We start from the raw sequence: 23,399 nt of genomic DNA, 5'->3' as shown, positions 1-23,399 counted from the left end.
AAAGAACCCCTGGACAGTTAAGTCCTGTCAAAGGCGACTATGGGGTTGCAGCGCTCATCTCGCATTCAGGCCGAGGGAACTGGCATTTGTCCACAGACAGCTTTCCGGGTCATGTGGCCAGCATGACTAAACAACTTGTGGCACAACAGAGCACCGTGACACAAACCAAAGTGCACAACAACATCGTTTACCTTTCCGCCACAGTGGTACCTATTTATCTACGTGCACTGGCATGCTTTCGAACTGCTAGGTTGGCAGGAGCTGGGACAGAGCAATGGGAGCTCACCCCGTTGCAGGTCCCAGCAGGGGGAGCCCACATGCCAGCAGCAGAACTTCATATTGCAGATGAAAACAGGGTGCCAGAAGAGGGAGAACTCCAAAGGAGAAATAGAAGGCAAAGGCTTTGCAAACCTCACTTGCGACCACAAGGCATGGAATACTTTTAGCATTGATTGTACTACCTCTGTTAGTTTTGCTGAACAAAATTACAAAGCGCAAGAGAAACTGAAAGAAGCTCTGAATGTGCCAGAGTGCCGTCCAATTAATGCATCAATGCCCTTGAAACCTCAGCTTCAATTAAAAGTAAAACGCCAGGAAGCATGCAGCAAAAAGATAATTTGTATGTAAGCTGTCAGCTAAACCAGCAAAGCAGCATGCAGTCTCAGGGGGTTGCTGCTATATACCTTGCATTCCTAATAGAAGTGAAATCACCATGAGCTTTTACCTTTCAAGCTTTTGTATTTTGGGCAGCAGTGATGTCAAAAAAAGAAAGTGCACATCTCTGCAAACTGTATTAGCTGAACAGTTCAACAGCACAGCAGGCAGGCAGAATGTTCCTATCACCCAACATGCAACATTTTAAAGCCTTATTGCGGCCATATTTCCTGTAAGCTGCTATATTTTTCCTACATGGAAATATACAGCAGTAGCTAAATTGCATGCACACTGGCTGCAGGAAGAAGAAAAAAACTTGTGTTCTGTATGTGTGTTTTTCTATACAATGATTTGTTTGGTGGGGGATGTATGAAGCAGCTCTAAAATTAACCTGCAGCTCTTAACCTGCACTGAACTGGGGGGGGGATCTTGAACTGCAGCCTTTTAACTAGATTTAAAAAATTTAAACCCCACAGATAATGAAACCTTTTCCTGACACTTTATTTTGACAGTTACCAGACTGTTTTTGAAAGAAGAGTTATGTTTGCAAACATTAAGAAAAACCAAAATGAGAAATCTCAGTAATTTTAATGTCTTTCTTAATTTGCAATACAACAAACCCCTATGAGGGCCAGTCAATTCACAAAACCACAATTCCTGCTATTGGCTGAGTCCAGACAGGAAAATGTACATTAGGAAATGGCAGTCTGAATCCTTTGATCATAGATCTCCCACGCCTGTTATCCTTCTAACTAATACAGCTGCTGTGCCCGTACCTCTCTGCCTTAACTTTTTCATTTGGAGCCTCTGAGCATGCACAATTCCACTTCTGTACAGAGCCTGGCAAACTGCCGGCACTAATTAAATACTGATAGGAGTAACAAGTTCAACATCATTCATAAGCAGTATCGCAAAGGCAGAGGTATTTGATAACTTAGGGAAAGTGTCACTCAATTGTCTACAACAGCCTCCCCCAATCTTGGAGTCCACAGATGTTGTCAAAGAGCACTCCCCCCCCCATCTCCACTTATCCTGGCCAACCATCAGATATGATGGGAGTTGTAGTCCAATGATATCTGAGGGTTCAAGGTTAAGGGTCTTGTCTACAACATGAGGCAATATTTCCACCGCCAAGCCTCACTCTCCCCCCTCCTCCAGCTATTTTGAACTTTGAAAAGTTTGTCCTTCCTTTGCCTTATGGGGGTCAATTGCTAACCTAAGTGTACACAGATGGGCTGGTAAGTCAGTTAATGCTTCTGGATTTGTTTACAAGGCTGGTCTACTTCGAATCCACAGAAGCTTTCAGAAATCACTAGATTTTCAGCACAGCAAGATGCCCTTTTCTCCTCACAGACATATGCATGTTATGTTCTGACTTTACAGACTATCGGGCTATCTGAATTTGTCCATTTCCCACACTCTCTTGGCAGAGCCAGTATTTGCCCCAGCACTTAAATGCAGCTTCTCACAATAAAACAAGCCACCCCACCCCCTCATTCACCTCTGTAGCAAGCTGCTCGAGCATTTGACAATACCAAACTACATAACATCTAACCCAGGCTTCCTCAACCTCAGCCCTCCAAATGTTTTGAGACTACAATTCCCACCATCCCTGACCACTAGTCCTGCCAGCTAGGGATCATGGGAGTTGTAGGCCAAAAACATCTGGAGAGCCGAGACTGAGGAAGCCTGATCTAACCACCTCGCCCTGCAACCTTACCCTCCCCCCCCAAGTACTGGGACAGTGGGGGTGTGAGGGTGGGGAAATACCTGACAAGAGGGGCATGAGGTTCAGCTCTAAAAAAGCTATTCCAAACTTCTTTGCCAGAGCTGTTGCAGCTGCACTTTCTTTAGTAGTTGATTTCTGGGTGCTTGATGCAGATCTTTTGTCTAAAACTCGTGAGGGTTTCTTTTTTTCTGGTGACTGCTGGTGCCCTGAAAGAGAACATATATTTCAATATACAGTATCAACATATATTTCAATATATATTTCAGTATCTGAAGAAGTGTGCATGCACACGAAAGCTCATACCTATGACCAACTTAGTTGGTCTCTAAGGTGCTACTGGAAGCAATTTTTATTTTATTTTTTTGTTTCGACTACGTCAGACCAACACGGCTACCTACCTGTAACTATATATTCCAATGGTCAAGTGTCTGATAGAGAACAGAATTTTATCTGATACCATCCATCAACATTAAACAGTACCATAGCTGCCAAGTCTCCCGTTTTCCCCGGGAAATCCCTAGCTGAAAAAACAGGGTTTTTTTGTTTCCCCCCGGTTTATTCTGGCGCAGCGGCCATTTTGGAACTGGGCGGAGCATGCTCAGAAGCGACTTTTGATGCTGCTCTGCCCAGTTCCAAAATGGCTGCAGTGCGACTTCTGGCGTGGTGGCCATTTTGGAACTGGGCAAAGCAGCATCAAAAGTCACTTCTGAGCATGCTCCGGCAGCGCTACTTCCGGTCTGCTATTTCCGGCCCGGTCCCTTATTTCTCCGACAGCAACTTGGCAGGTATGCAGTACTGGTTTGATATATTTAAGAGAGCAACTGCTTGACCTGAAAAAGGCTGGGAAATTAACGCCTAGGCCATTAGCTGGGTTCAGCTATAGGTGACACAATCACACAGAATCACCTGCACTGAACACCTTGCTGCACTTGGGTAAAATAACTTCATCCAGTCTGCAACCAATTTCCATGCACTTGCAGCCTTACCCACTGCCCTTGCTTCACAGGTGACCAGCGTGTGCCGCCACGCACACTCTTTTCCTTTCAGCAAGAGGGAGGGAAGAGAATGATCTCGACACACAACTTGATTTGCGTATTTCTGGATAGTGCTGGATGTGTTGTGAACAGGTGTACCCTGTTTCTCATATTTTAAGACATACCCATAAAATAAGACATAGCAGGATTTTTAAGCATTCAAGGAATATAAGCCATACCCTGAAAATAAGACATAGTGATAGGCGCAGCAGCAATGCTGGCCGCAGCAGGAGGAGGAGGAAAAAAATAAGACATCCCTTGAAAATGAGCCATAGTGTGTTTTTTTGAGGAAAAAATAAATATAAGACATGTCTTATAATATGAGAAACACGGTATGGATCAAGCGCGGGTGGTGCTGTGGGTTAAACCACAGAGCCTTGGGCTTGCCGATCAGAAGGTCGGCGGTTCGAATCCCCGCGACGGGGTGAGCTCCCGTTGCACGGTCCCAGCTCCTGCCAACCTAGCAGTTCGAAAGCACGTCAAAGTGCAAGTAGATAAATAGGTACCGTTCCAAGCGGGAAGGTAAACGGCGTTTCCGTGCGCTGCTCCAGTTCGCCTGAAGTGGCTTTGTCATGCTGGCCACATGACCCGAAAGCTGTACGCCGGCTCCCTCGGCCAGTAAAGCAAGATGAGCGCCACAACCCCAGAGTCGTCCGCCACTGGACCTAATGGTCAGGGATCCCTTTACCTTTTAAGACAAGGGTAAGGCAGAGGGCACACAAAAAGATGGCCAGGTCCTGTCTGGTTCATTTTTCTCTAGGAAATTAAGAGTTCTTTCAAACTCTTAATTCTGAAAGATAGGCAAGGTGAGAAATGGGCAGGAGCCGGGGGGGGGGATGTTTCACTCCTCAGTTAAAGGTGTGTGTGTGTTGTAGGTGTTGCTGCTTGCTTAAATTGCAATTTTGCTTTCTGAAGTAGCTTTTATGTATTCTATTTTGTATAATAAACCAATCTTTCTTTATCCCTTTGGTGTGAGATGTTGTTGCAGGCATAAGGTTAAGGGTTATTCATAACAAGCGCATGTTGTAATTCCAGCAAAAGACCTTAAACTTCTCTTTTGCACACACATGTAGGTTCAGACACATACTGTTGCAGTGTTAATTTATAGGAAGGAAATAGACTTTGAGGAATGCTACGAAACTTATTCTTTGCACCTGTAGCTGTCCGTCATTTGTAACGAAAGTTAAAAGATTTTGTTCTCTACATTTTCACATTAATTTGAATTTTACTTTATTTTATTTACAAAAGAGTCCTCATGAGAATTCATCAGCATTTTAGTGTGAAATTTTCCTGATATGCGTATGTTTATATGTAATCTTGCCCCATAGACACATTTTTGGAAGGAAATTACAGTATCCAGAGCACAATGCATTTTTGTACGCCATTTTCACTAATTTATGACTCTATATGCACGCTTTACCCAATATATACAATTTGCACACATTGATTGAAAAACTGCATTGTAAGTTTCAGAGAAGTGTGCCTTTCAAAGCATAGGTGTGCTTCAGTTAACATATTGTTTCAGAAAGTGCAAATTAAGTACATTCTCCTTTAAATATGAACTAAAATGAATTTCTTCCCCATCCCTACCCTATGATTCTGATGAAGAACTGTGATGTAAATTATTATTGTATCTTTTTTATTTTTAAGTGAAAACTTGGGGGAAATAACTACAGCACGGTAAGCAACTCTGGGAGAGAGCTGTCCAATCATGTCTCAGCAGGCTTGAATATAACAAGCAAGCAAAACACCCCAGAAAAGTGTGTAAATGCTTATCAAAAGTGTATGGAAGAAAAGGCTCCAACTGCCTTCGATGTAAAGGAAATAGCAGCTTGAAGATTAAGACACAATGTGTGGAACTGATCTCATAAGTCACGGGTCCCTGGAGTCATGGGAAAGAGGGACTTAAACAGAGCCACAAAACAAACAAGGCAGACATGGGGAAGGGCTGAGCTTCTCAAGCAGAGATGCCTGCTGCAAATCTGCATGCGTGAGAGCAGGCTTCAAAATGCTCTCTATTCTCTTTGCCTTTGCATCAGATAAAGGAAGATAACCCACAGCAATAGTGAGTGTGAGTTCTCTAGCGTTAGCAGGCTTCAACACTGACTCTCGGGTCAGGAATCAGAGCAGGAAAAGTGTCACTGAGAAACAGAAAATTGCAGCTATCCCAACCCCCCCCCCCAAAAAAAACACACACACCAAAAAACCCAGTTGCATAAAATGGGCTATTTGACAGATTCACCATAAGAACAGATTTCTAGATTATTCAGGGAATGCAGTAACCACTCACAAAAGTGTGCGACTATTTGTCAGATTGTAATATAAACAAAGGAACGTACAGTGGTGCCTTGCAAGACAAATTAAATTCGTTCTGCGAGTCAATTCGTTTTGCGAAAAATTCGTCTTGTGAATCGCGGTTTCCCATAGGAATGCATTGAAATTTCTTTTTTTGCCCATAGGAACGCATTAATTAAATTCCAATGCATTCCTATGGGAAACCGCGATTCGCAAGACGAATTTTTCGCAAAATGAATTCGTCTTGCGAGTCATCATCAGATCGCAAGACGCATTCGTCTTGCAAAAAAATCGTCTTGCAGGGCATTCGTCTTGCGAGGTACCACTGTAACTTGCACCATAAGAAGCTGTCAGACTATTTGTCCAATTAGCCCTGTATCATCTACTCTGACTGGCTGTCCAGGGTTTCAGGGAAGGTCCAGGCCCAGGACCTGGTCTTTGCCTATGCTCTCGATTGTTCACAGACCAGCTTGAACATGACTTTGACTGCCCTGACCTTGCCTCTCACCTCAACTCTTGTTTTGGACTCTGATGACTTGGGCTCTGACTCCAAACCAGCCCTGGATACCACTTCTGCACAGCAGTCACACTTGAGCTTTTAGTACAGCTCTCCAAATCCTATTCATTAACCCCCCCCCCCATTTGTACGCCGCAATCTGACTAAATTAGTTGAGCTAATATTAATTCCTATGAGGTAGGGGGCAGGGAACAGACCTAAAATATTTTTCTTTTTTACGTTCTGCCACCCAAATGAAGGCATGTAACACACACAATTTAAGAATATTTCATCAGGTGTTACCTTGTGGAGGAATGTATTGTTTTGAGGATTTGCATTATTTGTTGAATACCCCTTATTAAATGACCCAGTGTCTACCTATTGCATAAAGCATTTGTCACCCACTACAGGCAAACTTTCCTCTACCGCTACCCTATTATCTTAAGAGGTATGCTATTTCGCCTAAAGCCACAATCCTATATACAGGTTTTTGGGAATAAGCCCCAATGAACTCAGTGGGACTTGCTTCTGAGGAAACAGTCATAGGATTCCACTTCACATCCTTTCTGCACTCACCTCCATCTGGTGTCTCCTTCCTTTCTGAATGTTCCATCATTTTTTCTATATTAGTTTTCAAAATTGCCGAGCCTGTTGCTTTAGTACGAGCTTTTGAATGCAATTTCTGCTTTAAAGCTTTGGCCTCCTGTTTAGTTCTTTCTCTGAGAGAAGAGGGTATGCTCCCAGAAATACTGAATGCACTTGGAAGAAAAACAATTGTTTTAAAAAACCTCGGAGGCATTTGGAAGATTAAAAAAATATACACAGCAACAATAGAAAAATGAAATTAAACTCAACACAGCAAATTATACAACCAAGGGAAACATCACGAACTTTTAATTATTTTAATAGATGTAGCTGCCATTATAAAACTATGTATATTGAAAACCAGGGATGGGGAAACATAATAATAATAATAAATAATAATAATAAATTTTTATTTATACCCCGCCCTCCCCAGTCAAAACCGGGCTCAGGGCGGCTCACACCAATAAAATTACAATAAAGCATAAAAAGCAATTAATTAAAATACAGATTAAAATACAGTATTAAAATTTAAAATGCAGCCTCATTTTAAGTAGTCCATAAATCCAAGCCATGAGGGAGATACTACAGCTTTTGTCTGCTTTGGGACTGGCACATATGAGATGGCTGCCAGTTGGCTTTAAAGTTCTATTCATGTTTACTGCCTTCATGCAACAATCCATCTGCATACAGTGGTGTGCGCCAAGGGGATTCTCTCTATATTTCAGTCCTCCAATAGAAAGCTTTTCTGGTGCCATAGGGGGGAAACATACGCCCTTCCCTATGGGAGGTACTGCACACAGACAGCTTGCCATATAAAGACAGCCATGAGGGGAATGGCTTAGAGCCCTCTCAGTCAAACACATGATGCCTCACTGAGCACAGGACTGAGCTCTTAGGTTCTAGATCTAGATTCTGTCTTCAAACATCTCCAGTAATCTGTCCTATCCTACACAGGGTTGTGGTGTCACCATGTTTCTGTTAGCAGAAATCCTACACATGGGTACAGCTGCAACATGTGACTGTTTTGTTTACATTTAAGACTGCTATTCTTTCCCACCGCAGGAGCCCGGATGTAACCTGACTCCCGTCATGTGATGTTCTTTGTTCTTTACTTTGCTTTCGCTTTTGACCGAGAGCAGATGGCAGCTTGCATCTGTCTCTTAATAAATTAGTTTTGCAACTAATAAAAATGTGTGCTGTCTTCTGTCACGGAGGGCAGCAGCAACACAAGAATACTGGGCTCCCCACACCAGTATTCTAACTGTTTCAACGGTACTTCTTTCATCAGGAAATGTTTTGCTGTAGCAGGGTGTGATGCGCATTGCTTACAGAACAGACCCAGCTTTTTGTATAAACCCTGCAACTCTTTGTTGGAGAATAACATGCTTGGATCTCTTTAACGTGGACTAGGAATATCCACGGGAGGGACGCGGGTGGCACTGTGGTCTAAACCACTGAGCCTCTTGGGCTTGCCGATCGGAAGGTTGGTGGTTTGAATCCCTGTGACGGGGTGAGCTCCCGTTCCTCGGTCCCAGCTCCTGCCAACCTAGCAGTTCGAAAACATGTCAAAGTGCAAGTAGATAAATAGGTACCACTCCGGCAGGAAGGTGAACAGCATTTCCATGCACTGCTCTGGTTTCGCCAGCAGCTGCTTAGTCATGCTGGCCACATGACCCAGAAAAGCTGTCTGCGGGCAAACACCGGCTCCCTCGGCCAGTAAAGCGAGATGAGCGCTGCAACCCCAGAGTCGTTTGCGACTGGACTTAACTGTCAGGGGTCCTTTACCTTTACCAGGAATATCCACAGGCACTAGTTTTCAAGCACTAGTTTATACTTAGAAAGCTAGGTCATCCACAATGCTATTTTCTGTGCCTTTCCTACATGCTTAATTTTTTATATTCCGTTTTCCTAAATAAACTGTATTTTTTGCTTAACTAGCTTCTTCTGGGTGGGTGGGAAAAGGGGGGAAACAAAAGGCACCTCCTCCATTCTGCCACTGGGAGCATTTTGTGAATGGAGCTTTGGTCACAGGGCCCTCTCACCAACAACTAGAACCTCAGGTTCCAAGCCATAATTTTGCCAATGATAATCTTCAAGGCTAGACAGTAGGAAGCATAAGAAGCCACTGGATAAGCAATTTCTACATAGCTCCTCTGACACCCTTTGAAGAAACTCCTTTGGGAGAAAGGATACACAAGGCATGGCGATCAGTTTCTCTAAGAGAAGAAGGCTGCCATTCTGTTTAATGTTAAGAATTTAAGGGGGGGGAACCCAACTCAGAACATTCTCCTTGCCTTTTTGAAAGCAGATATATTGTCAGGATATAATGAGACAATTAATAAGGTGTGTGCTATTAAAATGTTGGATTCTTAATTAACCCATTAAAATAATTATACACGCAAGGGAGGTCTTAGTTTTAGATAATGCTTTACAATATTTTGGAACACTGATAGAACAGGATTGTTAAAAAGTTTCTGATAAAAAGCTCACTAGGAGCTATATTTTTATTGGCAAGAATTAATTATGTAATTACTCATCACATGAGATTAAGTAGAATAGTTGTATAATGTAGATGAAATATGACCAGTGTTATGAGATTTTGCAGAAACTGACACACCAAATAATCAAGTGAAAATTGATTTATGCTAATGCTAGTCAAGCAAATAATTATGCCAGGCAATGTGTGGAATAGCCAATGTGAATGGAGAATAACCTATCAGGCTGGCTAACAGCGACCCAATACCAAAACCCAGCAAACTGTTCTTTTGAAATGTCTAAGCAATCATCAGACCAGTCAAGTTTTAGATTCCTATTCAGGCTTTGATGATAAAGAGACATATGCCTAATGCGACTGAAGGCTCAACTAGCTGAAAAATTGAACAATTATTGAAATTCTTTCTGAAGCACAAATAAAACCTAACTAGCATATTTAAAGAATGGTTAATGGCCAATATTTTTAATACTGACCTCTAAGACCTCTAAAACATATGTTTTGGGAGATAGATGTGCTGGCTGGGGCTGGTGGAAGTGCTAGACCAAAAGCATATGGAGGGCACCAAGTTGGCAAAGTCTGCATTAAAATATGCCTCTCCTAAAATCCCCTTTCTGTCATTCTACTACATCCATTCAATTAAGGTTGCCACCTTTGTTCTGGCAAAATACAGGGCAGGGCAGGGCAGGACATGGAAGTTGGGGGGCATCCCCCCCCCAATCTGGCGCTGATGTGAAAGCAATCCATTCTGATCTACTGCAGTCTTACAGGATGCCCCCTTTGGAATTTCACACACACAAACACACACAAAATTGTAAATCTGTCTGCTCGGGGCTACCTAGAGCTTAAATATGGCTCAGTTAGTAGAGCATGAGACTCTTAGGCTGGATATAGACACATTAAAGAAGTGATTCAGTTAAACAGTTTGTAAACTTCATACAGCGAAATCCCGATGGCGAAAAATGGGATTCCACAGTGCCATCTGGTGTCACAGTGTTATAACGCACATAAAGCACTTTATCTTTATGAATCTAACCAAGTCCTTAATCTCAGGGCGGTGAGTTCGATCCCCACGTTGGGCAGAAGGTTCCTGCATTGCAGGGGATTTGGCCAAAGGACTCTCGAGGTCCCATCCAACTATACAATCCTATGATTCCTATGACCGTTCACACACCTTTCAAACACATACATTTGGAGAAGATTCCTAACGTGGGAGACAGAGAGTGTGTGTTGAAATACGGGGGGGGGGGGGAGGAACTGTATCAATACAGATCATAGCATTTTACACTGAAATATGGGGCAATCCTGTATTATACAGGACAGGTGACAACCCTACATTCAATGAATATGTATCAAGGGTGAGGCACTAATGCAGGCACCCCCAAATTCGGCACTCCATATGTTTTGGGACTACAATTCCCACCATCCCTGACCACTGGTCCTGTTAGGTAGGGATGATGGGAGCTGTAGTTCCAAAACATCTGGAGGGCCGAGTTTGGGGATGCCTGCAGCATGCACAGCCAGGACCGATCTAAGCTACACAGAGCAGCACTTACACATACAGGGAACAATGCAGATACAAGATACCACAAGAAGCAATTCTATATGTCAGCTAGCGGAGCTCAATTTAAAAGGGCATGCTTGAATCCAGCATTATCCCTGCATGCTAAGTACTGTCAGTGACTAAGAGGAACTTTCACCTTCTCTGGCAGGCTAACCAACCACAATCCTACATGGCTGGTGTGTGTGTCCTCTGGCGTTGTGGCACTTATCTCGCTTTACTGGCCGAGGGCGCCGGCATGACTAAGCCGCTTCTAGTGAAACCAGAGCAGCACACGGAAACACTGTTTACCTTCCTGCCGGAGAGGTACCTATTTATCTACATGCACTTTGACGTGCTTTCGAACTGCTAGGTTGGCAGGAGCTGGGACCGAGCAATGGGCGCTCACCCCATCGCAGGGATTCGAACCGCTGACCTTCTGATCGGCAAGCCCTAGGCTCTGTGGTTCAACCCACAGCACCACCCGCGTCCCTTGTGTCCTCAGTTTAAAAAGGTAAAGGGACCCTGACCATTAGGTCCAGTCGCAGACAACTCTGGGGTTGCAGCGCTCATCTCACTTTACTGGCCGAGGGAGCCAGCGTACAGCTTCCCGAGTCATGTGGCCGGCATGACTAAGCCGCTTCTGGCGAACCAGAGCAGCGCACGGAAACGGCGTTTATCTTCCTGCCGGCATGCATTAATTACACCCAGCTTGAACTACTGCAATGCCTAAAAATAAGCAAGATGTTGAATTGGCTCCCAGCACTGTGTGTCAACTTAACGTGTGCAGTCATACAAATTGTTCAATGAATATAATGCTACCATAATGGGGTTCAGAACAAATCTCTGAACAAATGCAGGATTCCTCTGCGCCCTAATCTAGTTTCACAACACGTGGCTATCTTCCGGCGGATGAATGCATATAATTTAGGATTATAACAACACGCCACAAGTCAAGTGCAGAAATTAACAAGGTGCTCTCTCTCCCAGTACAATTCCAGAAATCTGCATTTTTAGTATGCCCTGAAAACACTGAATAAGGGATTATATTTTATTAAAGGACTAACACGAATGTTTTATTTCTAAAGGCACAACTCCTCTCGGCACAGCTCAGACATTCCGACTTAAAATCGCCTGGGAGAAAAGCTGTTTACTTTTTTAAAGGATTCAAATGTCATATTTGAAAGCCATAATCTGTCTAATTTATAACCATATCATGAAGAATTCTTTTTCATCACAAAGCTTACTTTCAAGTCAGATCCAGTAGTTAACACTTTAATTATATGAGGCACAATTTATAGCCACATAATGAAGTATTCTCATTCACACCCCAAGTGATATCATGTTACTTTATTTACAGGCAACAACAACAAAAAAGAGACTAGCATTCAAGACCGCAGGACCATTCAGCCACTCGCAACCTATACCATGGGCTGCATCTAACAATATCGTCTGATTTATTCAATGACTTCTGCTTATGCAAAAGAACTCCTCCTCACCCTGCATACGTTACTTCTCAGATAGGTTCTGGGTGTCCTCTACCATTCTCCAGAGCAGATTTGAGAGGCGTGCAGGGGAGGAGAGGGAGGGAAAGTTCTGCCAAGCGGAAGTGGAAATGGAACAACTATTGGATACAACCCTAAATCACCAATATCAAAAAATATATGCAGGCAGACGAGATGAAATTAATCAAAATTAATCTCTTCTTATGGAGCCACACCCATGCACTTAGGACTTCCATTAAGTCCATCAAAGCACCAGTGTGGTTTAGTGGTTAGAGTGATGTACCAGCACCTGGGAGACCAGGGTTCATATCCTGGCTCAGCCATGGAGCTCCCTAAGTGACCTTGGGCCAGTCACTGTCTCTGAGCTAACCTACTAGGGTTGTTGGTGGATAAAATGGGGAGGGGGGAAACCACGTGTGCTACCTTGAGCTCCCCTTGTAGGAAAGGTTGGGTACAAATCTGAATAAATAACTTCCCCCCTTTCTACACACATGTATGCATGCGTGCAAATACAGGCAGTGCTACAGGACCATTATGGGAAGCATGAGGTCTGGGTGTGCCTTCCACACTAAAAGGTAAAAAGTTAAAGCACCTACGGACGGTTAAGTCCAGTCAAAGGCGACTATGGGGTTGTAGAGCTCATCTCACTTTCAGGCCGAGGGAGCCAGCATTTGTCCACAGACAGCTTTCCGGGTCATGTGGCCAGTATGACTAAAGCGCTTATGGCACAACGAAACACTGTGACAGAAACGCCATTTACCTTCCCACAGCAGCGGTACCTATTTATCTATTTGCACTGGCATGCTTTTGAACTGCTAGGTTGGCAGGAACTGGGACAGAGCAACGGGAGCTCACCCCGTCGCGGGAATTCTAACCACCGACCTTCTGATCGGCAAGGCCAAGAGGCTCAGTGGTTTAGACCACAGCACCACCTGCTTGCTGCACTGCTGTGTGTGTGCTTGCAGAGGAAGGAAGAAGGCTCTGTTGAACTTATGCGAATCCTCCTGGTATGGGTGCTGTAGCAATGGTTAATACAAACACATTGGATAAGAGGGACTTCAGTATTATGATGGTTTTTGCATGTATCGTATGGTACCTCGAAACCTTGCCCCTGGGACTTCCAATTACTTCCTTTACTAGTGGGAGCAGAGAAGACTGAGCTGGGGTTACAAGGATTGCAAAATCAGAATGAAGAGTCAGGAACAGGCTGCAACTTAAGAAACTATATTTGATATGCTAGAACTGGCCAAGAGTTGGCCAGTGTAGAACTTTCCCCTATTATGCCATATAAAAACAAATTATTTTGGTGTGAAATATTGCAGCAAATACTTTAGCATCTCCATTTGGCAAGAGAAAGCCAAGTCTACCCCCTTATGGCCCACACAGTTCTCATATAGAAGGTGCCTGAATAATTCAAATGTGTACCACGATTAGGCATTAGTCAAAACAATGGTAAAATCAGTTCTGTGCCTCAAGAGCGCCCTAAATATAAAATAAAACCTACATTTACTGGTGGATGTGATTCCTACACAGGTAGGAAATAGGAATCATTACAATTCAAAGCTGAAATAACTATGGTGGTTTCATTTGCATTAGTGGCAGAAATGAATCCTTCCTGCAGCACAGTGTTAGAAACTGAGATATGAAAGCTAGGAGCTAAATGGCATGTTGGGTTTAAAAGAAAAGGAAGTTTTCAGGTCCCCAATCCATGCACGTTTTACTTGGGAGGAAGCCCCATAGAACTTGGTTGGAATTTACTTCTGAGTAACAGTGGCAATTTTAATCTGAAATCTTAGGCGCAGAGCTCAGAAACTGCTCACGTTTATGAAATTCCCTGTTGCAAAACACGCCTAGAACAATGGGAATTTCGAACGCTGCTGCAGCAGGATGGAATACTTCTGAGATGACCAACAAGAAATAAGAATCTCCAGGTGCTGCAATTAAAGCAAGAAGCTAATAGGTACACTGTACGTGTTACAACTGTCACAATTAAGGATTTATTGCTGTGCTGCTTAGAAACAAATTCTCACCTGCCCATTACAGGCAGAACACTACAGAGGTTGCAATACCATCTGTGGGAGTTTACAATCCCACTGAGATTTTTTTGCTGGAGCTGAAAGGGGAGGAAAAACCCTGAAGTACTGTGGTTGAAACATTCTTCATCCCCCATGCACACCAAGATGTGTGCTAGGACAAAAATAGCATTTCTGTCCAGGAATGTATGTTGTTCGCCAGATGTGATATTTGCAAGACTTTTTTGTGACAGTAATCACCGGTACAGAGTAGATTTTTTTCTGCTGGCACTCACAAGCACTTTTATCAATTTAAGAGTACTGGCAACTCATATTTTATCCCCCCCCCAAAAAAAACAAATGTGGATGTGATAGGGCTGCAGCTCTGACCTTTAGAAGACCATATGTTCGTGATCTTTAGCATGTAACACATTGCAAAAAAATATTTAATTGTTATCACCAATTATATCAATTTGAGCACAATGTCAATATTCTTTTTTTTTTGCTGACTTTTCCCCATGACAAACTTAATAATTTACCCCACCTATGAGACATCATGACGGACATTATGGTACAGTACTTGACTTCATGGCTCACAAGGGTTTGTTGCTACTTGTCCTATTAGGGTGTTGCCCACAAGCCACTGGTCTTGCAGTTTTACTGTGAAAGCAGCAGTCTGTATGCTATGCCCTCCTTAAGATAATTATTTGTGCAACAGCAGACCAAGTCAGATCAGATGCTTCCCATGTGCATAAATTCCTAGAAGAAAACTGTGGACAACAGCTGTGTTGACACGGCACAGTAAACCATAGTTAATAGGGGGTGAGGCTTGTTTCATTTCAAACAAACATGATGTGAAGCAAACCACAATCTCCACTTCAGGCATAACACTAAGGCAAGCATAGTAGTTTATTGTTCCCACTAGTACTAGGGGAGAACTGAAACAGGAACCATCCCAACATTCACAGTAAACTATTAACTATGACAGCACCATAGTTACTGTGTCGTGTAAAGTGGGCCAGAGTGCACCTCCAATGGCAATGGCCCCCTTGCTACACATTTTCAACTGCACACACTTAGTTACTGGTGACACATCAATGGCCAGACAGAAAAAGGTTTTTAGCACTCTCCATTTTAAAAAAAAGTGTCCCTGCCCAATTGCCCAGTGTTATTTCTTCCTAACTATGTCTACCTACACAAGAAGGTATTTACAAGCCTCACTTATGTCAACCAACTTGCTTTCCGATGTCAGTGTCCAGAACTAGACATAAATGGTAAATGGCTGGGGAAACCCAACCAGATGGGCAGGGTATAATCAATATAATAAAAATTATGGTGAATAAGTCCCACTTCTGCTCTACTTTCCTTCTATCCTGGAAACATCTAGCAATACAAAATTTGCAAATGATGCTTCTCTCCACTGTGAATTGCCCCATCACTTATGCAGAGTGAATGATGTGAAGTACAGACAAGGAAATCTGCAGTGTTTTGCATTATCACATTTTACCAAGTAAGGAACCAGATTTATTAGCTACTGTCCATTAGCTTTTCTTCTGAAGGTTTAATTCAGTTTTTTGTTTTGTTCAGCGGAGGATGCTCTTACCTAAGACCATATCCCACACTTAGTGAAACTGAAATGTCATGTCTGGCATGCCTTACCCTACAAACTGCCAAGAATAATGGTTCTTGGAATATGTTAGCTAGATGAGAGGAATTAGACATATATGGCAACTTGGATCAACTTGTACCAAGCCACTTGTGATTTATGTCAATGCCAACCATCTGCCACCATCCTCTAATTATAGAATCAGGGTGTCCTGCAGTGCAAAGCATCATTAATAGTCAAAGAACTATTAAATGAACTTTAAATGGGATTTTAGTTTCTGGCACTCTATCCGAACATTTATGCCAGCAAATCTGTTTGCAATGACAGAGGAACATTCCTGTGATGGCCAGTATAGCCTAATGTGTGATGTTGCCCTGATAAAGACAACATTTTGTTTGGCTGCAAACCTTATGTCTGTAAGGTTTTTGGAGATGCCAAATCTACCACACCCAAGTTATTTGGCAATGAAATGGTGTAACTCCATTTTCTAAGTAGCAGTCAAAAGTAATGTGACTTGTATTTTAAAAATGTCTACAAAATTTGTACTCCTGGGCTTTTATTTATATGCTTTATTAATCATCCTGTGAGACTGTTTTCCTATTGGGAAAATTAGAAGAGAAAATTATTGAATTGGCATGGACTTCAAAAGACAAGACCAGGAAATGGGTATTTAGTCTACAAAGCAGGAACTAAGTACTGTTGAAGAAAGGAGAGGCAGCAATTCAAGAAATCTTAAAATAGCAGCAGGAGGAGATTAAGCACACTCTACAATTTTCTCAAAAATCAAAACAAGCTTAACCCCATGCAACAAACATTTATATTACCCAGTGGCTTAAAGTAGTATTTTACATCAACACCTCTGTCCTATGAACATTATTCGACTGTTTACTAGGAATCGCTTTCCAAGTTGCAACAGATAGCAGCAATCCACGATCCTATGCACTCACCCGAGGTCCCTCACATCTTCCAATTCAGAAGCCCCTTCCCCTACCAAACTGCATTCAAGCTTCCTTTCACCTAATAAAAGCACTCTGTGCTTTGGGGGACAGCCGCTAACTAAAAATATTTATAAGGCACCAGATGCACATGGAAAACCTACTTGAATGTCTATTAGCAGCTTCTCCACAATGCAGCCAATATATTGAGATAGGCTGGCAAGATATTATGGATTGGAGGGGGGAATGCTTTTATGCTAAGGATCTCTCTCAACTCTCATAAAACATCTCTTGAAATAAAACCAGTCATGTTACTTGCATACATTAAGCTGTATTTTACAGCAGTGTTTCTCAACCTTTTTTGGGCCACGGCACACTTGTTCCATGAAAAAAAATCACGAGGCACACCACCATTAAAAAAGTTAAAAAAATTTAACTCTGTGCCGCCCTATGTTGACTATATAATTATGACTGTAAGAAACACTTGCCAATTGCTGTGTTGGTTGCAATCTCCTGTAATAAGGCTTCACAAGCCGCTGATTTCTCTGCCAGCACAATCCTTTGCTCAGCAAGTTTCAGGTTGAGCTCATCCAGCCAGCTTCTTTAAGTTTGTCTAAAACCACCCTCCAGTCGTTTGCACTGAGCTTTGGGAAAGAGGAGGAGAAATATTGCTTTCCGGCGGGTCAGCGCTGTTCATTGGCGGCCGCCAGGCACGTGACAATGCAAATCGCCCTTCTCGTCGCTGCACGTCGCGGCACACCAGCCAGCGTCTCACGGCACACTAGTGTGCCGCGGAACAGCGGTTGAGAAACGCTGTTTTACAGCTGGGATAGCACTACAATAAATTTGAAGTACAGAAATGTACCTGAAATGAAGAACATTTTCAAAAGTTCAATTTCCCCCTATTTTTCCAAGAAATTAAAGGTCATCTGAAAATGTCAAAGGAAGAAAGTAACAAACGATAGCCAGCTCTGTAATGTATCCCAAGATGCAATGATTAAAAAGTGAGCATGTTATGGCGGCTGCCTCTGTCTGTCTCTCTAGCTATCAAGCTACCAACAGAGTACTTAGACTGAGTGCAACCCAGCCTCTCCCGGCTTCCTTCCTTCCCTCTTGCTTTTCCCCAGGTATTAGGCCTTGGCAAAGCTTGGAGTCAGGCTGCCACTTGCCCATCCTGGTACAAGCAGACTGAGATCCAAAGGGCCAGAGGTAGATAACACAGCCAAGGAAAGACAAGGGTCAGGTTCTACATCACATAAACCAGGGGTGTCCAGCAGGTCGATCGGGATCGACGGGTCAATCCCCAGGAGGTTCTGGTCGATCGCTGCCGACTGCGGGCTCCTTTTCCTTTGGTTTTGCCTAAGAGCATCCACCCCCCCTCGCCCCGCCTTCCATTCCCGCATGATCGTTGGAACGGAAGACGTAGTCTTGGCTGTGAGGCAGCCATAGCGATCTTTTGGTGAGCGACTAAACCCCTTTTTGCCTTTACTGTAGTCTGACATTTCCCTCCCTAAAAAAAACCTCAGCAATTTTGGCCTGAACCCCCCCCCCCCAAAAAAAGGGGTAGATCACTGCCAGTTTTTTTTCCCCTGTGAGTAGATCGCCATCTTTTGGGAGTTGGGTGTCTCTGACATAAACCAATAGCAAGGGCTGGAGGCAAGTCACAGACAGGCTGGTGGTAGCATAAACACACTGGACAGATGAGGCGAGGACAGGCAAGAAGAGAAGCCTGCATAGCTATTGAGCACAACATGTTGCTCAGACTAAAACAAGTGATACCGAGTCAAACATGCACCCATTGCTTCCTTAAGCCATCTGGCTTGGTCACAATGATGAGCTGCATTATCTTTTCCAGACATTACCAGGTAGTGAAAGAGCCAAAAACTATTTCAGTCTCCAGAAACTGCCTTAGCGGCACTGGGAATATAAAGCACTTGGGCCTTGCTGCCAAGAGCCCAGTTTGAGCTTTCGGCAGTTTGAGTCCCACATTGCCTTACAAAAATTGTGGAGAGGCGCATGAAAGCAGCCACTAAGTGTCGCACTACGGAGAAATGGCACAGAGCTGGTGGTAGCAAGCAGTCCTGGCCTCCTTTGTACCCCCTGGATAAAAGGACAGGAGACAAGAAGAGATCCATAAATAGAGAATGTGTCATGACCCACCAATGGAAAACTTGCAGTTTGGCTGAGGACTTGGATGAGGACAAGTTTCGTGCTGGTTCCTCGAGGGGAGAACTACCAGTACCTTACTTTGCCCCCCCCCCCCAAGCTAGAGATGGCCTTGCCACCATCCTCTGCCTTAGAGAATGAGGCACTACCTCCGTCTGCCCAGACTTGTAGAAGCTAAAGGTTACAAGATAAACCCCCTTGCTTTTTTTTAAACCAACAAACTTAACTAAGTCTAGTGCTTTGGCAGCTTGCCAAAGGGGAAATTTGCAAATTAAGCTGGTAAACAAGAAAACAACAGTTTGGTAGTGACAAAAGCTACTGAGTCAATTTATAAATTAAAAAAGAGACAATTTTGCTTGTTGCAAAACACGTCGCTATTGGTCTTGCATTTTAAAGCTATAAGTACTCTGTAATCTTAAACCAGTTCTATAGATGTCAATGTCTAAGTATAAATTACAGCCCTGGGTTCTTTTGAGAGTATATAAATCAAATAAATAAATAAATAAATGACATGACATGACGTCCGGAAAAACAGCTGACTTCAGCTTTCTTTAAAGATGTACATGCATGCCCCAGTAGAAACAGAAATTGTTCCGATAGCCCTATGCCCTGGAGAGATTTACCTCAGCGATTTACGGGAAGTTTTTTGTTCAGTGACAGCATCTTCATCCAGGTGCTTGCTTGCAGCCGAACTAGGAGAACCTGTAACATACACAATACTAATTAGGGCTGCACTGTTCGATTAACTGATCATAGGTTAATTAATTTAAAAAGCACTTAACTGACTAAAAGTTTTTATTTTATTTATTAAAGTTCTACACCACCCTTCAGGTTCCCCTTCAGGGCAACTTACAATATAAAAACACAAAGATAACAAGCAAACAAATGAACCACTGATTAATATGGAATACATTTTAAATGATGATAATGATGGTGATGATGATGACGATGACGAAAATAATAATAATAATACAAGTACTTATAAAACTAGGAGTTGGAAAGCACCATCGTAAAGAGGCATTCTTATGGAAGGCCCATAGCTCAGTGGTAGAGCATGTGTACTGCATGTGTATTTTCAGGCAGGCCTGGGAAAGACTCTTGTCTGAAATTCTGGAGCGCCACTGCCAGTCAGCATGATGATACTGAACTAGATGAACCAATGCCCTGACAGTTTCCTGTCTTAAATAGGAGAGAATGTATTTTCTAAGAAGTTGCCTGCTATGAGACAGGGTGCATTTTCTCTTTGAAACTAGAATTACCCCCTTTCATATTTTCAAGTTTCTCAAAAGACTTCTAGATGAGAGTTAAATAATGTCTTTTCTTCTTGAGTTACCTTTGGGAAACTCAAGGTACACAAAATTTATCTGAACAGTTGAGTCATTTCCAACCAACTGAGCCCTTATGTCCCAGCCCAATCACTGGGATCATCTCGAAGATCACTGCGAGTTGCCCCACCCCCACCCCCCCGTATTACAAAGTCCCAAGTGGCCTCAGCCAGAAGTCAGGCATTTAGTCCCTGGCTGTGGAACACTGTTCCAGAAGTGATTCAGCGGGCATCCTCACTTGTGACTTTCAGACTTTTGAAGACTTTAATGACTACAGGCCTTGTTTACAATTTTCTTGAACAGCCAATTTTTAAAATCATTGTTCTATATTGGTTTTAAATGTTTTTATGTTGCTTATGTGTTGCAAGAGAATGGCATATAAATACTTCTATAAATAGGAGCAATTGTAAATAGACCATTTACAGATACATACTTCATTAATGCAAAGGAGGCATTTGACAGAATTGAGTGGATGTACCGTGTGGAGGGACGCGGATGGCACTGTGGTCTAAACCATAGAGCCTAGGGCTTGCCGATCAGAAGGTCAGCGGTTCGAATCCCCGTGACGGGGTGAACTCCCGTTGTTCGGTCCCAGCTCCTGCCCACCTAGCAATTCGAAAGCATGTCAAAGTGCAAGTAGATAAATAGGTACCGCTCCGGCAGGAAGGTAAACGCCGTTTCTGTGCGCTGCTCTGGTTTGCCAGAAGCGGCTTTGTCATGCTGGCCACATGACCCGGAATCTGTACGCCAGCTCCCTCGGCCAGTAAAGTGAGATGAGCGGCGCAACCCCAGAGTCGTCTGCGACTGGACCTAATGGTCAGGGGCCCCTTTACCTTTACCGCGTGAAAATTATGGAAACTGGAATTAATCTTTAAAAATGAGTGAATTATTTTACATAACTCCAAAGACAAGGTGGTTGTTAATGAAAATATAATCACATTAATTCTCCTTGGCCAAAGAGACTCTGCAATAATGTCATTCTCGGTGGTGGCGCCTGCCCTGTGGAACGCCCTCCCAACAGATGTCAAAGAGGAAAACTACTACCAGACTTTTAGAAGACATCTGAAGGCAGCCCTGTTCATGGAGGCTTTTAATGTTTGATAGATTATTGTGTTTTATTTTTCTGCTGGAAACCCAGCCAGATGGGTGGGGTATAAATAATAAATTATTATTATTATTATTATTATTATTATTATTATTATTATTATTATTATCATTATTATTATTTGTCCCCACCTTTACTTGTTTTAGTTACAGAACTCTTGGTAATGAGCTGGGATGGATCAGAGTATAAAGGGAGTTAAAATGAGAGAGCAAGAGTGCCCGCCATGAAGGTGTGGTGGGTGACTGCAGGTGATAGCTGCCAAACTTTGGAATATCCTCTCCAGATAAACACACTGATGCCATTTTGTAGCCAGAAAGATCTTATTTTCCCAGATTTTTAAATCTGTTTTAGCTTTAATCTGTGTTTTACTTTCTCCACAGTTTTCATGTTTATTTTTATTGTCACTGAACTTTCAATAGTTATGAGCTGCTATCAGAACTGTGCCATAAAAGAGACTATATAATAATTGCTTGGATCTGGTCAGAGTTTGTCTCCCACAAATGAAAGGCATCCTTCTCTCTGCAGAAAGCTGTTGATCCACTGGAGAAATGCCTCTGACGGTGGAAAGGAGGAGACAATTTTGGCCGATTCCTGAAGGGGCTGCAGATCTGCTCCAGAGGGTTGGGGAACGCACCCCCCCCAAAAAAAAATAACATGGAGATGGCCCTGGGGAAGTAAGCAAATCAGTGAAAGACATCTCCACTTTTCCAACAAGAAGAGCAAGTCTGGATCCAACCCACTGTTGTTAAATCCAGTGGTATCTCTGGTTACGAACACTTATGGTTACAAACGCTTCAGGTTACAAGCTCTGCTAATCCGGAAGTAGCTGCTCCTGGTTGCAAACTTTGCCCCAGGATGCGAACGGAAATTACGCGCCAGAGGCGCACGTGCAGCAGGAGGCCCCATTAGCGAAAGCGCGCCTCAGGATAAGAACGGTTTCAGCTTAAGAACGGACTTCCAGAACGGATTAAGTTCGTAACCAGAGGTACCACTGTAACATGTTATACAAGTTCAAGCGACAAAGAAGGCTGAAACAGTGAGATGGCTCATAGTTTCTGTAGAATAGTCACATAATGTAGCACCATGCTCATACTACTGTACCTTCTATAATGCCAACTGCTGACTTCACTGATACGGGGGACACTTCTGGTGGTGTAATTTTTGTGTAACTGGCTTTGGGTTGACGTTTTTCCAAGAAGTTTCTTTGAAGCAAAATCATTTGCTTTACTGTACATTGAGGGGAGGAAAGGTAAGAAGAAATTACAATCAGGACTCATGAGTTTTGTTAATATGTTGTCACCTTGTCATGTTCTCATTCATTTATTAGGCCATAGTAAAAAATAAACTATGGCTTACTATGAATGAGAATTTTGCTGGTTTGTTCCTATCTTAATACTCAGAGATTACTACTGAGAGATGCTGTGGGGGGGGGGGAGAGGGGGCACAAGCCCTGGTTCACTCATAATGCTAAGCCAAGCCTTCTTGTTGTTTCTTCCAAACAGTAGAGCAAAAGCAACTGTACCATGTTTTAATTCTGAATATGGATTAATGTTACGTGTGAAGAATGCCCAGTATCCAGTTTTTTTCTGATTCACGATACAAAGCAATCATCCCTGAAGCCTGCCAGGCTATGTTCCCAACAAAACCCTAAATAAGAACAGAAGCTTTCTGGGGGGGTTCTGCAAAGTAAAATATATTTATACTAGCAAAGGCTCAAGAGTTCTTCACCAACAGATATTTGCATGGGAGGCAGGATAGAGGAGGAATCCGTTTTAAAACTGATTTTACACATGGAATCTGGCAGTTCCCAATTCTGCAACTTGCAAGAGACCATCAGCGCCTGTGGAGGAGTCTCTTTTCTCACAAAGTTTTAGAAGAAAATTCGACAAAATCTGATGGGAATCTTTCAACTGATTTGGAT

The 23,399-nt window shown here is 43.0% G+C and overlaps 1 protein-coding gene across 4 annotated transcripts in view; it reads right to left on the bottom strand.

Moving 5' to 3' along the window:
- CFAP92 (cilia and flagella associated protein 92 (putative)) overlaps positions 1–23,399 on the bottom strand; it is a 55,321-nt gene that overhangs the window by 19,456 nt on the left and 12,466 nt on the right. For all 4 annotated transcript variants that reach the window (XM_035106272.3, XM_035106273.3, XM_088662211.1 and 1 more), the window contains 4 exons: positions 22,580–22,705; positions 19,672–19,750; positions 6,785–6,966; positions 2,425–2,589 (listed from right to left, as the gene is read on the bottom strand). In XM_035106272.3, the coding sequence (XP_034962163.3) occupies positions 2,425–2,589; positions 6,785–6,966; positions 19,672–19,750; positions 22,580–22,705 (552 nt within the window). The remainder of the gene's footprint in view (positions 1–2,424; positions 2,590–6,784; positions 6,967–19,671; positions 19,751–22,579; positions 22,706–23,399) is intronic.

The sequence above is a fragment of the Zootoca vivipara genome, chromosome 2 (assembly GCF_965207765.1).
Source record: "Zootoca vivipara chromosome 2, rZooViv2.hap1.1, whole genome shotgun sequence".
Lineage (NCBI taxonomy): Eukaryota > Metazoa > Chordata > Lepidosauria > Squamata > Lacertidae > Zootoca > Zootoca vivipara.
The sequence above is the reverse complement of the archived record's forward strand: the minus strand, read 5'-3'. Positions and strand labels throughout refer to the sequence as shown.